At 47.3% G+C, this 17600-nt stretch overlaps 1 protein-coding gene across 1 annotated transcript; it reads right to left on the minus strand.

Annotated features, from left to right (window-relative positions):
• Positions 1–12344: 12344 nt before the first annotated feature.
• Positions 12345–12825, minus strand: LOC144173283 (uncharacterized). Its single transcript, XM_077701769.1, has one exon. It carries the CDS (start codon positions 12738–12740, stop codon positions 12390–12392), a length of 351 nt encoding a protein of 116 aa, XP_077557895.1. The 5' UTR covers positions 12741–12825; the 3' UTR covers positions 12345–12389.
• Between the last annotated feature and the right edge of the window lie 4775 nt (positions 12826–17600).

The raw sequence follows: 17600 nt of genomic DNA on the forward strand, positions 1-17600 counted from the left end.
CCACACACTCTCGCCATCCCTATGGCGGCAAGTTTGATTTGCAGTTCTCGGTTGTTTTTCAATTTCGTTGCGCTGTTGTCATTGCGGGCTGCAATCAGAGCAGTATTTCACAACGATTTCCTCTCGGCAATGGCATCCGGTGGATTCGGGCCCTTGCGGTGGCATATTTGCAGTCTGCTGTCTTATGTAACAAGGAGGTGGAAACATGCAAAGGGCCCCTGAATACCAAATCAGACGGCTCCGAGTTTCGATCGCATTCCTCCCGTACATGCCGACTGAACCGTTCCTTTCTCCAAATGACGCCCTTGGCTGCAACGGAACGAAGTAAAAAAATTCGAGTGGCCTCCTGCGGCTCGAAACACGGACGTTCTCCAAAAAAGAGTAATGAATGCGTAGAGGAGAAATGGGACCTACTCCTTGTCCGAGAGGCTGCAGTCTCTTTCGTAAGCTGAAACCTCGGGAACCGCGCTTTGCGCGTGGTGTGCGGTCCCCTGAGAAGCGCGTATTACACGGACTCTGAAGAGCGAGTTGGTCGTCCTTTTGAAGATCCGAGACTACAGTTTTTGAGTGCATCTTCTTTCGAACTAACAGTTCATCTGTATTTGTATACGTTTTTTTATATAACCGGTTTCGTCCTGAATGGTTTGTCCGTTCGGATATTGGCAAGAAATGGGACAGTAGTGAGCCAAGCCGCAGTTTCTTTCGCTTTTCCCAAAAACAACGAACTTTTTTCTTAGCCTGATGAAAGTTTTTTTAGAGGGCAAACAGTAACAGGATTCTGAAATGGCTCCTACATTTTCTGGCTGCTTTGATTAGTAGAAAGTTTTTGCCAACAAAGAAGCAGAAAAGAAGATGTGGAACAAGGTACTCACATCTTTGTTCCCCTTTAAATGGCTGAAGAGAACAGAGAGGCAGTTAATGCGAGATCTCAGCATCGAAGGGTAAATTAGTCATTATTCTTCCTGCAAATACAATTTCATTAGCAAATGAGAGAACCTGAGACACAGTACTAACCACTTCTCCTTCGTTCAACCCAAGACTTGCTTTTAAATCTTCCATAAAGTTTTTTTTTTAAAGAAGCCATGAAGAGAAAACACAACTTTGGTTCATTCAAAAGATTGTCTCGTTAGAACCATACTGACACCACTTTTAACGCAAACTTCGCTCAAATAAGCTACATAATTAGGAAAAACGGGAATGGGCATGCGACCCACCAGCTCATTTCCCGCAACAGAACCTATGATGTCACATGAGCTAAGCTCTGCGATTGGCGGAGGCTGGCAGAAGCAGACGCAAATTAGGTAGAGCTTACAAACTAGACGAACGAGCGATTTGCGCTTAAATTTAGGGCACATTCTTTACAAAGCAATAAGAATGATGGGACAAACAGTGGAAGTTACGAAAGCACATGTAAACATAGAAGTACTGATGCGTTCTGCTGTTCGTACTGCGCACAGCATGCTTGGTTTAGCTGCACAGCACTACGGGGCTTGGGGTTGTCTCAGACGACACTGGCCGATTGACGCAAGCAACGGTGTCTTACGTGACCCCATTTGTCGAGCGAGCACTGTCTCAGGGAACGAATATTTTCTCCCAGAACAAAAACAAGCCAGGTTTAAATGCGGGCAAATACAAACCAAACGCTTGCCACGGTATGGTGGCGCCATCTAGGTTACGGAACGTAAAGAAACGCGGGAACAAACCAACACCGCTGTACAGGGTGGAGACAACCTTTGAACGGTCCCGTGCCGCCGCAATTGGGCCAACGGGCTCAACGAGTTATTCTTTTCGTTTCCCACGAGACCTAGCAACGCGAAACAGACAATATGATTCAAACTTCTTCAGTAAACCGCGTTGCGGCGATAATTTTAGCGCGGTTTTGACACAATGACTTCCTTCGGCGGTGAGCGAGCAACCGAAAATGGCGGCGCCAGCGTATACGTGTCTCTACCCTGTACGGCGGATGCGTGAATGAAGGACCTTTAGGCTGCAGAGCGGTCGGTTCCTGTGATGTCATTTGGGACCACGAAAACGCACGATTGAGCGGGAAAATCAAAATTTTAACCTAAATTGTTTAATTTCTCAGTGAATAAAGCACCGTTTGTATCCGGACAAGCGCTGGGGGCACTATAAAACACGAAATCTTTCGAATAAAACCAACTTGCATTTTCTCTTCATGGCTCCTTTAAACTCAGGTCAATCCTATTTTTCTTTTCCAGTTACGATACTCCAATTTTTTATCACCACAATAAAGGCTGATGAATACTCATAAAAACAACCAACGGACATTTTGTGCCTTCTACTAGTGGCGGAAAGGGGGCCTTTTCGCTACTATCATGCGGGTCAAAGTTCGTATGACACAGTTTTCAGGCGCTGTCTACATTTCTCCGACCCCGTCGTTAACCTCACTAATACATCCGTCGCACGGCTTTTATCCGCTCCTTGCGTTGCGTGCTATGCCTAACTGCAAATATTTTTACAGCTAAGCTGTACATGTCTCGGTTTCCTCAAAGCATCCATGTACTAAGTCGCGTCGGCAAAGGATGTCGCTCTTGCGGCAAAGCCAACTTCGTGGTGAACGTTTTGTAGTTTGTAGTCAAACAAAACCGTGAAAAATACAGTAATTGATTGCTAGAACGGCGTTACCATTACGGCGAGTTTAATTTGCTTACCATCATCAGTTCGCAGGGAATTTGTAAACGTTGCAAAATTACCGTCTGCTGCCAATGGATGGCCATTTACAAAATCTACAGTATAATTGTATCGTCATCAACAGAATCTACACTATGATTACAGAAAACTGTTGTAACCCATGTTTAACATTAAACATCCCTAAACAATGCAGTATATGAGAACTAGCCGCCAGGACAAAATCCATCATTACGCTGAGTTGCATTCACTTCTCATGAATATGTTGTTCACAGTGGTGTTGTAAATATTATGGAATTGCCGTCTACTATTTATACATGGGCTTCTACGGGAGGGGACCTGACCGCCCCAAGCTGGGATAAACCTTTAACCCTTCGAAGTTTCATTCCGCTAATTATCTATGTATCGTGAATCGAAAATTACAGACAAACGTGTTTTCTTTCGCGCACTGGTTGAGCTGCGCCCCGCTTCGCTTGTACTGCTTCTTCACAGGGTGGAAGGGAACTGAATTTTTCGCTGGTTGTAGGGGTGAAGCCCCTTAGGGGCTCGGTCTGTCGGCGTCTCATGTCGTCGTCGTAGTAGTATCATGTAGTCACGGTACTAAAACACCGGAACACCTGTTTTCCAACGCCTCGCGCTAGAACGTAACGCTTACTAAAAGAACACACCGGGACACTCGTTTTCCAACGCTTCGCGCTAGAACACGTCGTGCTCCAAAGACGCGAGACTTTTACAGCAAAGCTGTATACATCTACCCCCAAACGATTTCATCTCCGTTGGCAAAATCGCCAAGGAGCAAAGAATAGACACATACACTGCATGCTTCGCCCCTCCCCAGGCTTCACGTTGGTCGAGATGGCCCGGCATTTTTTTTTTCTGCTCGTTCTTGCGTGCTCGCCTGTTTCATCTACTTTCCTCTTTCGTTTCCATATTGAGTAACAAGTTAGGCTCAGTGCTAGCCTACTTTTCCCTACCCTTACAGTTGTCTCTCTGCCTTTAAGCTCATCCGCTTCACTCACTTCCATCCTCATTTTCTGAGGACGCATGCTTGCATCTCACCAGTGTGATCAAGGGGCTTCCCAAGATTAGAAATGAATTCATTCCAAGTGGCATCGCGACAAAACAGCGCGTGATTAGACAGCACCGAGAGAAGCGCACGGCTTCAAAACAGCAGGCGACAAACGTGAAGAAACAAGGGTTGTCTTCCTTTTCTCTGTGTTTTATTTTCCCCCTCGGCACCTTTTCATTCACATCTTAAGTTTTTTTAATGCCGTGCTCTACGTGGAATTTGCCTAGATAAGCGGTTAAATGACTTGCCTGCCACTGTGAGGCCATGCGCTTCATTCCCCTCCCTGCCGCGGGTTTTGAATGCTTAAGCATTTCTATGTGCATGGACTCGAACGAGGAAACCCCTCAGTGTGTCCGTAATGCTTGATGTGTCACACATTCGCCGCACACAAAAATGCTACTTATAAAAGTTCTTGGGCCTCCGTACTTCGAATTCACAATCCTATATTGTGTCCAAGATGTCTTCTTTACAATGCACTCACGTCTTTAGGAAAGCCGACTCCTAAGTGGATCGGGGAGGGAAGTTTTAGGTGCAGAGCACTTTAGTGGCTCGCCATGTCGTCGTAGCTCGTTCGCTGTCACAATGTCTAGCGACAGCCGGAATCAGGCGGCGCAGCGAGATAACGAACCCAAGTAGAGCCCCACGGCGTTACGGCGCAACGGACCTAAACGGGGCTTCGAAAAACTTGCGGTTTATGTAGCCATTCGAAACTCCTGAGCCGCTGGCACTAAGGCATTAAGGTTCAGTGTGCTCTGTGCCCCTGAAGAACCGGTAGAGCTGTCACTTGTCATTCTTACATATTCTTACGGATTGCAACTCTCCCGTATGACCAGTGCTCACATAAACGCGCAAGTGCAAACACGCATTATTTGAAACACGCAAACGCAGTATTTTCTTTTTTTTCTCTCTCTTTTATTCTTTTTTTTTTCAGAAAATTGTTTGCAATTGGTACATTTCGTCTCCTTTACTGACCAACATGACCATTTGTAGCACTTTTCTTTCCTAGAAAGTCCCGTTATCTGTACGGGTGTGTCAGTGTAAAAAATATCGTGTTCGTAAGAAATGATGTATTCTAAAGCTTGCGATTATCCCAAGGTCACCTGAGAAAAGTTACAAACTCCTTGAGGTGGGTTGGTACGATACGAATTGAACTTCATTTACACATTTTGCATTGTGCCGTTATGGGATAGCAATTTTTACTCCGTTCTTGTAGTATTGCTTGGAATCTGTTCCTCACACAGGCTTGAGCTTATTCCAGAGCCTGGGCCTGTATTCTATGGCATGGGCTGCGTAAACCTTAAGATTTCATGCTGAAACATAGAGGTAAATCTGGTGCTGGTGTTCAGGTGAACCAACCAGTGTGGCATCATGTGAATGCTGGGAAGTGTTCCATCCTTTCTTGTCTTGGCATACAAAGCAGCGCAAAAGGTGTGACTGCAAAAACAGTAATTTCATGGCAGAAAGATTGTTTGAAGGTGTTTTACCAATTCGGAAGTATTTTTATAAAAAGGCCATTTTAAACTCCATGTGCTGCCCGCACAAGAAAAATAATTGTATGCATCGTTGCTAGTGTCTGTCTGTTTTTGTGGACTTTAGCTTTTTGATTTATGGTAACACTGTTGCTTTTTCTCAAATCTTTGATTAGGTTTGGTCAATGTATACGTGGGCCTGGAGAATGCATCCAAAATTCTTGTCAGCAACCTTGTTGACGAAACAGGACAAGTGGTGGGCCACAAGTAATACTGCCTTAAGCTATGTACAAGCAGTTTCTGGCATGAAATGCTTTTAGGGGGCACATGGGTCTCTGGGACAAAAACAAATGCCCCAAAAAGCATTTTTGTGTATCACTGTTCTTTTGATTTGCACAGTTTTTCCTCCGAAAATTCCGTACACTTGAAACAGTAGCAGGAACTTATAAAAGCCATACAGGTGCGATTAAATAAATAAATAAATAAATAAATAAATAAATACATAAATAAATAAATAAATAAATAAATAAATAAATAAATACATAAATAAATAAATAAATAAATAAATAAATAAATAAATAAATAAATAAATACAAATATTTAATATTCCCCATTTCTACGCCACATGGGGTTTTGCAGTGAAAGAAAATTTTGGAGAGGTACAGTCGGCAAAACGCTTGCCTATAACGCGCGAGCGGCGGGCTCAGGACTGCGCGGGAGACACCTAGTGATAACGCCTGGTTTGAGGCCGGTAGAATGTGAGCATGCGCCACCCGCATCAGCGCGATGGCTGTTTCCCTTGTCGCTGTGACCGTCTCCTTGGTTTCCGTACCTTCTTTCGTCGGGAGAAGCGCTGCCTGCGCTGCCGGGCCGGGAAACAAAAGTGGGGATTAGCGATTGTTGCTACAGCGTTGACTGCGTTAAATGACGTGCGACGCTTAATTTTTGCGGCGCCCTACGCAATTTAGACAGGAGTATTTTTTATTTTCTTTACGCGAGAAAACGAACAATCACCGAAAACGCATCGCTGGGGGTGTTCTAGAGTGACTAGATATCGGTCAGCGATCGCTAGCACAGTGCAATAAGTATGGGGCGTTAGCCCGTCACCAGTGACGTGCAAAGCCGAGCACAGAAACCGGATAGTGGTGCACGCGGTACTCATGCCGCGTATTGGCAGAACAATGACGCAATGAAGAGCTGTTCGGGAAAGCTAATGAACACGAAAAATTCGAACAGCGCGTGCTAAGTGGGTAATCTCTGCTTTTGTTTCCCGGCCAGGCAGCGCAGGCATGCAGTGCTTTTTACGGTCAAAGAAGGCGTGGAAGCCAAGGCGACGGGCACAGCTAGGAGGGACACAGCCATCGCGCTGATAGGGGCCGCGCGTGCTCACACACTACCTATCTCAAACCGGGCGTTTTCACTAGGTGTCTCTCGCGCATAACGGAGCACGCCGCTCGAGCGTTATAGACAAGCCTTTTGCCGACTGTACATTCGCGCATGCAGTACAGCTAGGAAGGTCATTTCTTTTGCGCAGTGAGGCTGCATGTGTAAACAATCCAATAAGGGAAGCAGATTGTGTATTTTGGATCTCAACAGCTGTTTAATTAGCGTTATTTTTAATAGATTAGCAGGAGTTATTAAATCTAGAAGTTAGAATTGATGTAAACTTGTATGGGATTGCAAAACAAAAAGAAACTGCTTCTCACATTTCATTCTCCACAACTTCTGGTATCTATTCATGCCTTGTTGGTAATATTAGAGAAGATTTTTACTTAACTTATAAACTAATTACCTCACATCGAAACTAATTGAATATTTGAAATCAGCTAAAATACTGAACAATCCCACAAAGTTTAAAAACTAGTTGGCAAGAAGAAAAAAAATTCCAATAGCGCTTTCCATTGGGTGAACAGGAGCACTTCTAACTGCACCCAAAGTGCTCTCGGGAGTTCTGGCGTCTTTCAGTGGTCGGGCAGGAGCAGGGGCGTTGTGTTTCATTGGTCGAGGAGGAGCACTTTTTTGGCGCCGAGAGCAGCCGAGAGCATTTCTCGGTGCTTCGTCGCCAGCGGCGGAGTAACAGGGAACGCCGAGGAAGTCACATGACCTCTTTTACGTCATTTCTGGTTTTATCCCCGGGTGGCGGAGGAAAAATGGCGGAATCCAGCAGCCGCGATAGTCGCTCAGTGCGTACGGCAGCAGCCAAGCGCGGCCGTCTGGACGATGCTGCTACTTTTAGATGATGAAAGCACCACAGATTCAAGCGCAAACTCATCATCGGACAGCAGCAGCAGCAGCGACGACGACGACGATTTGACATTGCATGAGTTTATGTTCGAGCACCTCTTCACCCCGCCGGAGCAGCAACCGAAGGTAGAGTCGTATCTGGAAAAGACGGCGGATGCTGCTGTCGTTCGCAGCTAATTTTAGGGAGATACGATGGTGACCCTATCATGGACATGAACATCCGCTCGGCTTCTTCATTCGTCGCCATGCGGAAGGCAGACACAAAACCACCGGCACGTATCTGGCAAAACTGGCGAGGAACAGCGTGCGGAAAACACGAGCGCGTGAAATGCTCCGGGAAGCGAGAGCGGAAAAAGTTTGGTCACATGACTCTTGACATCACACCCTCCCCCTCTTTTCACTGCTCCCGAAGCAGCGCGAATGTTTCATTCACGGAACGAAAGCACACGTCCCTGTTACTCCCGTGTGCTGCTCTGGCTGCTCGCTCCACTTGCTCCTGTTCTCCCAATGGAATTCGCCATAAGACCCGTGTGGCGCCTTTAGCTGTACAGAACCAGTCTTGAGAATTCCGGCGCATAAATGCGTGCATCGATAAGTTTAGGGAAGATCCCAAGCCACGATGTGTTTGCTGATAAGGTGAAAGTGAGCAGTTTTCTTCGCAAGTTTTGTACTTCAATTTTAACTCTTCTTAAATTTTTAAATCTTCAATTCTGTTTTAAATTTAATTGTTTGATGTATAAAAGGCAAAGAAAGCTCCAGTTTTACCGTATGCTTGGTAAACGTCAACTGAATTTAATTGCCTGATACCCCCCAAGAACTAAAGCTGCAGTTTTGCCGTATGTTTAGGTACAGCCTTTACCAAAATTTTCTAGGCCAAGCCGAGAATGGGCAGTCCGCAATAAAAAATTCTATGTACAAGCTTACGTCCTGAGCGGGGCTAAAATGTTCTACGCTGGAAAGCTGGATAAAACACCTTTCTTTCTTACTGTCATAAAGTATTTTTGTCACATTTAAAGAGAAAGCTTATTCTTGTAAATCTTTGTGGTTCAGAAGTCTTAGAATTCATGTAGACAATTTCGACAAAGGGTGTACATGTCAAATAAAGTTCAAGGTCAGACATGCCGTGAGCACATAAAGCTGCTGTGTTATCTTATGGTAGGTATATATAAACTTAATTGCGTAGATATCCGCGGAATTTCGCTGTCATATATATCCCCTCAGCACACTAAGCTGCAGTTTTACCGTGTGTTTTCGTAGATACCAACTAACCGTTCTTGTCAAACCCCAAATATTTTCGGTAGTGTAGCTTTACATCCTCGTAGGAAATCCGCACTACGTGGTTTTTCTTTTCCCCAGGTACGGGACGAATGCAGCGCAAGTGGTGGACAATGCCATGAATTCAGTCACCAACGTCACCGCGGCCACCGCTGCACTCCGAGGCTTAGGCATGAAACGGATGGCAAAGCGCACCGCTAAACAGACGCGAAATGGAATCTTTAAGGAATTTGTGAGCAGTCTTGAGGCACATGGGAACCTTCGAGAAAGTACAGCAATTAGAAGCAACCTTGAGATGCAGAAATCTTCTTAAGCACTACTCGCAACAACTTATCCAGCTGGGCCATGGGGCCCAGGAATGAAATGCCAATTGTGAGGGAACATAACATTAGGTTTTTTTTAGATAACGTCTAGCTTTGAACGGCTGTGTCATAACGCGTAATGACATTTTTTTAGATTAGGGGTAGATGAAGTGCCAGCCTATAAGTAGTTTGCTGCATAATTATCCCTATGTTCCTGCCTTGTGTAATTTTCAAGTGCCTCTTAGTCATACAACTGTTGTTGCTTCACCTCTGCTCTTCAGCTGAAACAGAGGGCGGCAAGGCAAGATGAAGACTCCGCGGAAGACGATAACTAAAAGGATCATTAACCGCTCTATTTACAAGAGCACGGTCATGGTGTACAATCTTTTATAAAGAACTTATCATGCTTAACATGTGAAGTGCAGCCGGTGTATCATACAATAAAATTGAAAAATGTATTTTCGAAGCGAACTTGACAACATTCGAAATTTTATAATGTATATTTTTCTGAATAAATATGTGTGTTTGTGTCTGCTTGCTGGACATTACTACATACATGACTGCTACTCTGAAGTCCTGTCTCGGTAGCAGAACTGACCTGTGTACTTGCAGGAAAAGTTTTCTACCATGTTGTTGTGAACTGTAAGCGGCCATATTGGCTTGTCTTGATGCCATCCTGGACAATATTAACCAAGTTCTTTCTACAATAGATATGGGCTTGCCATAGAAATAGAAAGCTATGTACAACTGTGTATGAGGTTTGTGTCTTGTGAACAGGTGTTACTAGTCCGAACACCTAAAGCCACAAAGTTTTGGGGGATGTGATTTTTCAAATTCTTTGATTCTTATTTTCTGTGTTCCAAACAAGTGACATTGATGTACAGACAGTAAAGAGTGCACTTATTGAAAGCGACAAAAGTTTCCTAAAATTTTAAAGCGAAGAACGTGCCATTTTTGCAATGTCATGTGCATGTTAAGTTCTTCTTAAATCAATCTTTTTGTAGTCTTTTCCTAGAAATATCGGTGATGAAGATTATTCAGACACAATGACTATGGTTACACTTTAAGGCAAAGGCGAATGAACTGCTCATTAGTGCTCCTCCCTGATTTAGCAGTCCTGGACGGTTCGATGAAACTCTATACCCTTCTGATGTCGTCGGTGTCGTCGGACTTGGGCAGTCAGGCACTTGTCCGTCGCTACAAGCGAGAAGGCTGGCAGGCCATACCTGCGGCGAAGTGCAGATGACCGCTTCACCCACCTTGTGACCCAACTAGTGTAGATGACATGCGCCAAGGTCTGGCGGGAAATATTTGTGTCTTGGAGGCGAACAGTCTGACCTCATAATGGCTATTTGCCACTGCCTCCCGTACCACGAAACTCGGTCAACGTAGTTCCCTTGAATACTCTCTAGTGGGATCTGCTTTCCCGCTTGTGCCCCAGCCGGCCAACATCCCTCTGGCACCTTTTGAGGAATTCTCTTCCGCCTGCTGAGTGACACAAAAGCACGTTGGTGTAGGTAAGTCCAGTCACTGCCACCATTTTCCATAATGCCCTCACACCTCATAGCGGTTGAAAAACCAAAGCGACGTGCGGCCCACCATGCCCTTGCTCCTAGCCGCCTGTACTCTTACTGCCTTTTCGTGAGCAGCCATGCAGTCCCATCCAGTGGTGAATATCACGCCTCGGTACTTAACTGTGTCCGTCAGTTTGATGGGGCCCCCTGAAGACTCCACGACGCCTGCGGCAATGTTATTGCATACATGTGTGCTCGCACCCCCGCGGCCACATGTGGGAAAACGCGTCTTGCTTATACCCAGCAGCAAGTGTCTACCAAGTGTCGCCAGATCCCACTCTACCTTGTCAACCAAGCGTCATGTCGGTTTTGCAAATTGTGGTGGGAGCAGTCTGTCTCCACTTTTGACCAACCAGCCAAACTACTTCCGTTCACTGACTAGCCAGCGTCATTGCTCTATTCTGTGCACACCAACCAATTTTCTGCGGAATGACAATATTGCTCTCAAACACGCATTCTACCTGTGCAAAACCCAAACGTTCCCCATCCCTTCTCTCCCGTCCACCTCTGAGCTGTGGGAAGACCTGACGACCAGCAGTCAAGCAGAGGCCTAGCTTCTTTTTGTGTCCAGAGCCAAGATTGCCCGATCGTACCATTGGTTCCTTAACTGACTAGCCACACTCACAGAACGGTTTAAGAAATGACTACGCATGAATTACTATTGGTGGTATCATACAGACGCATTTTTCGCTGTGGCTGGGTTTCATCTACACGCCCCCATTGCGAGAGTTGCGTAGAGAAAATCTAATTATTGCTAGTGCATAATCATACAACCACTTTCGCTAGTCAGAGAGCAGAAGTGGTTTGGCCGGTTGGGTAGAAATGTAAAAGCCGCTATTTTACACACTTCACTCGCACTGTGTTGTATGCAAGTAAGCTCACCCAATGCACGGCCTTACCTTTGCCTTTCTTACAAACCAAAACTGAAACAGTCATGACGTTGGGTTCCCGGTAAGGGGGATACTTGCGGCACTCGCTATGCGGTTGCCGGCCATGCTTGTGACGCCGCAGTCAGGCCGCTAGCGAGTCACAATGAAAGGTGAAAAAAAAATCCGCAACAGCTGACTGAAAAGCAGACGAACATCTGTTGTAATGACGCAGTTTCGGTTTCGACAACAGCTGTTCGAGGTAGAGAGCGCCACGCATGGCCGAAGCGATGAAAAGTATTTGTGATGGCCGCCAACTGAAAAATAAGCAATGGCCGATGCCAGACTCGCGAAGGTCGAGGAAAACGTCTTGCCGTGAGTTTTTGCTTTGCATAATCTTCGGTAATTGCGAGTGCGCCGAAGATAAACCGTTTGCGAGATGGAGGACGACGGTGCGTCACCGAGTACGTCGAAGAGTGCGTCGACCAGTGCGCCTTGTTCAGCGGCTGGCAAAAAGGCGGACGATGCCCAAGCCGACAGCGTCAACTGTAACGCCGAGTACCTCAAGAGCTATTTGCTTACGGAAGTGCTGAACAAAAAGAAAATGGCGCTGAAGCACTCGCCGGATGTTAAGAGGTTCCTTCAGGAGCAGCAGCGGCAAAAACTGATACTGAACACGTCGGGAAATTCGTGAAGTGCCCGCACCCCTCGTGCATCGTTGTAAACCACGCACTGTTATTTTGGGCATTCATATTCGCGTTGTTTTTAGAAGATTGCTCTCACACCTGTTCTGTTTTAGTGTTTTTTATTACCTTGACACATAATCGACGCAGCGGTTATGGCCAACGCGACAAGACTTTGCAGCTGTACAGCACGCACCACCAAAAAAAAAAAAATAATTGTGCACGAACGTTCAGAAAATGTACAGTAAAGGAAAATGACTAAGGCTTCACGTTTTGTAGAGAGTTTTTCACCCTTTCTATCTCGTTGTGCAAATCGTCCCTAACCGACTTTAGGTGTTCAGTCTTTTTCTGGAGCACTTCTGCGAGACCGGGGATTTTGTCGCTCATCTCCATGAAATGCTTCACCTTGAGGAAAGCCGCGTCGGCCGTCATAGGTCCGTCGCCGTCGTTCGCGGACGCCGCGGCGCCGTCGGCGACCACTTCGAGGTTGCTGCCGTCAGGCAGGAGCGCAAACACGACGTCTTCGGAAGCGTTGTTCAGATCTTCCTGGATCGCCTCGAACGTAGGAGGAGTCGGTCTCGTCGGGAGCGGAGGGTTCCTCCGAAACATCGCGCCGCCCACAGGCCGGGCGCAACGAGCTCCCTTCTACAGATGCGAACAGCGAGTACTAGGGCGTCCTGTGAGTATGCTTCACCTACACGCACAGCAGGGCATGGAAGTTTGACGTGAAGCAACACCTGCCAGCTCCACGAGACGTGCACACACATGGAGGAAAGAAAACGTTAGGAGAGGCCCTGACGTCACATTTGTGAAGCCGAGTCCCGCCATGACTTGAGCCCACGGAGCCCAGCACTCTATACCATCATCCTTTGCTATCTCCGGTTTGATTTGACTAACATGGCGTCGCCCTGCCCTCCCGCTTCGAAGCGAAAACAGCTTCGTCGCTAATTCTTCGGAGCGATGTCATGTTCTAAGCTGTTGATTTCGCCTTCAATTTGCCCATTCTAACCCTCACCCAAAGTTTCAATCGAAAAACGGCCTTCATTTTTGAGATAGGAGGACGATTTTGCAGCTCTTAAGCCTGGCAAAGTAGCGTTTGGCGTCGTCATAGCAACATGCTCGCGGGATGGCGAACGCAGACGACGGGAGCATTGTTTGGGGTGGTACATCACTGCGGTCTTTGCGCGCTACGTTTCAGCAGCGATAAATTTCACTTCACTTCACAACGAAGAAACACACAGTGAGCAAAGAACGAACTGTGGCTCTCGCCAACGCTGAGGGAAGGGGATTTTCCCGGCAGGTCGCCGGCGGCGGCAGCGGCTCGCTCCGCCGATCTCGACGCGACGTAAAGACGTAAGCGCCGCTGCGGCCAGGGTATGAGTTAAGGCCGTTTCCGACGGCGGAGTTTTGAAACTGGCCTAATCTAAAAACGTTTGTCGTAGCGACTGCGCTGGTTTGCAAGCGTAGCGAGGCAGCCAAATACCAAGCGCCTTAAAAATTTGTCCGTTCTATTCGCCCAAATTTGATCGCCGCAGTTGTAAACAAGTAAGCAACATTGTCCATGGGCTCAAGAAAAATGGCATCACTTCCTCCACACTTTTCGCAATGCATTGGGATGCTAGGGTCCTCTCCTGAGTATTCTTTCCTCCATGTGCACACACCTTCAACACGCTCGGTGACATGGAGGAAAAAAAAGCTTAGGAGAGGCCCCCAGCTATCCCCGCGCATTGGCAAAAGTGTGGAGGAAGTCACGTGTTTTCGGCGGCCATTGGAAGTCGCGTTAGCAACGGCGTCCTAGCAACAGCCCGCCCGCCGTTCGCCAGTCATGGAGGAAAGGCAGCGCCTGCCTTGTCGTCGGATTGCGAAGATTGCTGCTTCGCTTTGCTGCGCTGTGGTCTTGCGGAACTCGAAAAGGATGCTGCGAGTTGCGACAGCTGCGCCGATGTGAATATGTCATTTAATTTCTACTTGCTAGTGCACCTTGTACCGCGTCAAGCTATTGCTCCGGTCGCGATCACGACGCGCCTATTGAAGTGCAGATATCGTGAACGCGCCGTCCCGTCGTACGCGCGGACACCCGTCTGGTAGATTTTCGCGAAGTGATACACGGTGTGCAGTACGTAGGCGACTTGCAACCGAACGATTCGAAACTCAATTGTTTGGTTATCGCCGCTGCAATATATAGTTTGCTAGGCCGGCAATGCACGGCAGTGCTTTTGCAACTGTTACAAGGTAGATTCCCAGTTGATATAATTCCATCGTCCTATTACCTTAGTAGGTGTCCGTCTGTTGACTGGAAGAGTGCTGGATCTGGAATCTGGATCTTTTTGTGGTCTCGCTCTGGATTTCGCTTTTCAACGCTTCATACTGCGAGGTTAGTGTATGAACGTTTTCAACTGATATCACCTTGAATTTATTGACACTGAGACAAGTTGAAACTTGGCGAAAAAAAGTTTATTGACGCCACCCACCCTCTCATTTTTTTTACTGAATAAAACGTTTTGCCTCCTCCTCCTCCTCCTTCGCAAAAAATTCTATCGAAGGCACGCGAACAACGGTAAAAACATTCCACAATTTTTTAGCGTGAAATCTGCATGAAGTACGCTTACCTATATATATAGAACGGCCGTTTAATTGACTAGTCATCTCTGGGATTGCCAGTGAAACTGCAACGCAAACTTGGGCACTTTCCAGTCCGGTAGCCGCACGGCGTTCGCCCACTGTTTGCGGCGTTCTCCATCGCTTGGGAACCTATAAACGGCGGCGATTGCAAACAAAGGATGAATGCACACCAATGTACAGCAATACTTGTCAGCGGAATGATGCACTAACCGGTGGAAAGTGACCCCAATTCCTTGGGTACCGATCGCGACTTGCAGCCTGGCACCGAGCATTGCGGCATTGTTAGAGCGAGCCGCTTCGCAAACCTGCTGCGGCCACACTGAAGACGTGTAACAGTGTAACCGCGCGTTTAGGTTCACGGTCACGCGCTGCAAAACGGCCTTCTACCTGCCTATCAGCTGATTTCCGCCGGCTCGGCGCTGGCAGATGCAGACGACAAGAGAGGCGATACAGGACGGAGGAGGCGGAGAAGGTGCACCGAGAGAGAGAGGCAAAAAGAGTCCGCCAATGGCATGGAGGGCCAATGGTCCGCCATTCGACTTACAGAAATGGCGTTTCCGGCTGCGCTGGGTGTGACGTCAGGGCCTCTCCTAAGCTTTTCTTTCCTCCATGCTCGGTGATTCGCCGCTCAGTGTTGTCTGTACCAAATGCTGAACGAAAAGGACACCGCTAGAGGAGAGCTTCGTCGCAGCGTCACGCTGCGGCGCCAGCGTCCTTTAGCGTGGCGCCAGCTCCAACTCCACTTAGTACAGTGAAGTATTCTAGTTTACTATACACTTAGCACGCATTCTATTTATCGGGTCGTAGCAGGCCTCTCAAGCTTGGACGTTCCCTGTCTTCCCTATAGGCGGCGTAAAAATCGACGCCCCACGTGACCAACCTACAGCGCTGTTTTCGACCATCAAGCCCACCAGACGGCGCAGGCAAAATGTTACTTTTGGTATAGAATACAAAACATTCATTCCGTGACTCAAAGAGCCCACACAGTTCGCTTACAATGTGTTATTTAAAAATACTATTAACAAGTTCCGCATCAAACATCCGTTGAGCAAAAATGTACGCAACTTTTTACGAACAGCCGACTGGTGCACCACCTCGTTTCTGAATTCGCAACCACAAAGCCGCCAATTCAAATTGAAACCGCTGCAACGGCCGACCGTTTCAATGTGCGCGGAGCACCGGTTCCGTGACTGTTATTGCTGTTATGTGCTTTTGCGTCCAGCAGTTGTTGAGAGGACTGGCAAAACACGGGAATTGAGTGCTTGTGGAATGACAAATGTGGGAAATTCCGCATCGGAAGGCAGCTGTCGAGGCCAGAATATTCGATTCTTCCAACAGAAGGTGAGTGTTATGCACTCCGCTAGAAAGACGGTGCAAAGGAAACCGTTGTCGCCGTCAATACTTCATTTGTGCCCTTCGTTCGAAATCTTAGCGCAAGTGAACGAGTTGTTATGGCAAAAAAAAATGTTGTCACGAAAGCGACGTACAATTGCAGCGATCGAAATGAAATGATGTCCTGGCCTCTGTAAACTTGCGGATGTCAATAAACGATTTGTTCTCACTTGCTGCTCACTGTGGTCTGTGCCAGTCGAGGCCATCTGGTCACCTGGCGTAACATCACTTCACTAGCGCGGCGCAAGTAAACACGCGACCAGCGTGCCAGCCAGGAGCCAGCAGGAGCAGCCACGGCCGGACTTGACGCCCCTTTCGCGCGCGGGAGGAGGAGAGTCGAGTCCGGCCGTGGAGCAGCGAGCCGGCGGCCGCCGTGCGAGGGCAGCCATGTTATTAAGGAGCTCAAGCGGCCTGTGCAAAAAGCATCCGCCATGTTTACAAAGCCGTGTTTACAGCGCCATCAAGCGGGCGTACTGGGTAGTTCACGACGCCGCCACTACGCTTTTTCTGGCACTACAGGCAAAGCTAGACCTTTGCTTCTCTAAAATCCTCCCTGTTCTGTGGTCGTAGTTGCAGCTATCTCCTAATGCAACACACAGGGAAGGCTATTTGTAATGGTTGTGGTAATCCTCTCAACAGCGGAGCTGTGCCTTGACGGCAGCCTCTGCTGGTATTGCGTTATGCTCTCGCTGGAGCAGGACCCGCCGCGGTGGCTCGGTGACTGAGGCGTTGCACTGCTGAGCACGAAGTCACGAGTTCTGTTCCTGGCCCCGGCGGCCGCTTTTCTAATGGAGGCGAAAAGCCAAAAACCGCGTGTGTACGAGATTTAGGCGCACGTTAAATATCCCCAGGTGGTCAAAATTAATCCCGAGCCGTCCACTACGGCGCGCCTCATCGCCTGCGATGCGTCGGCACGTTAAACGCTACTATTAATCACTTTTTTTTGACAATCAGGTTTTTTTTTTTTTGACAAATGAAAAGAGCGCTAGAAGCTGTGTCCGGCATAAATCGGTTCTCACTATAGAGAAAAATTTATAAAAAATCAAATACAAGGTCCCAGGGCCGTCATATCTTGATTTAAGACGCTTACACTTCCCCTGAAATAATGACCCCCATGAATGCATTTGTGCTTAGAGGTGAAACTGACTTAAAAAAAGATCAGTGTAAGCTTGGTCTTTGTAAGCTGGATTTCCCAGGTGACATGTTGCGCAGTGAAGCTTTGCTATTTATGGGTGGGGGTGTATGTATTCGTAAAACTGCTCTAACTCTTGTCTTATCGAAAGTATCGCGAGACACGTTATATGACAATAAGCCGATAACGCGATTCTACCATTACGCCGAGTTTAATTTACTTGTTTAATTTACCCAGTGAAGTTGTAGTTATTTAGTTGTTTCACAGTGAAGTTGTAAGCGCTAAAAAATTACTATCTGTGTCAGTACATGACCATTTAGGGA

This window comes from Haemaphysalis longicornis, unplaced genomic scaffold, assembly GCF_048455015.1.
Source record: "Haemaphysalis longicornis isolate Haplotype H1 unplaced genomic scaffold, Haemaphysalis longicornis Haplotype H1 scaffold_3, whole genome shotgun sequence".
NCBI lineage: Eukaryota > Metazoa > Arthropoda > Arachnida > Ixodida > Ixodidae > Haemaphysalis > Haemaphysalis longicornis.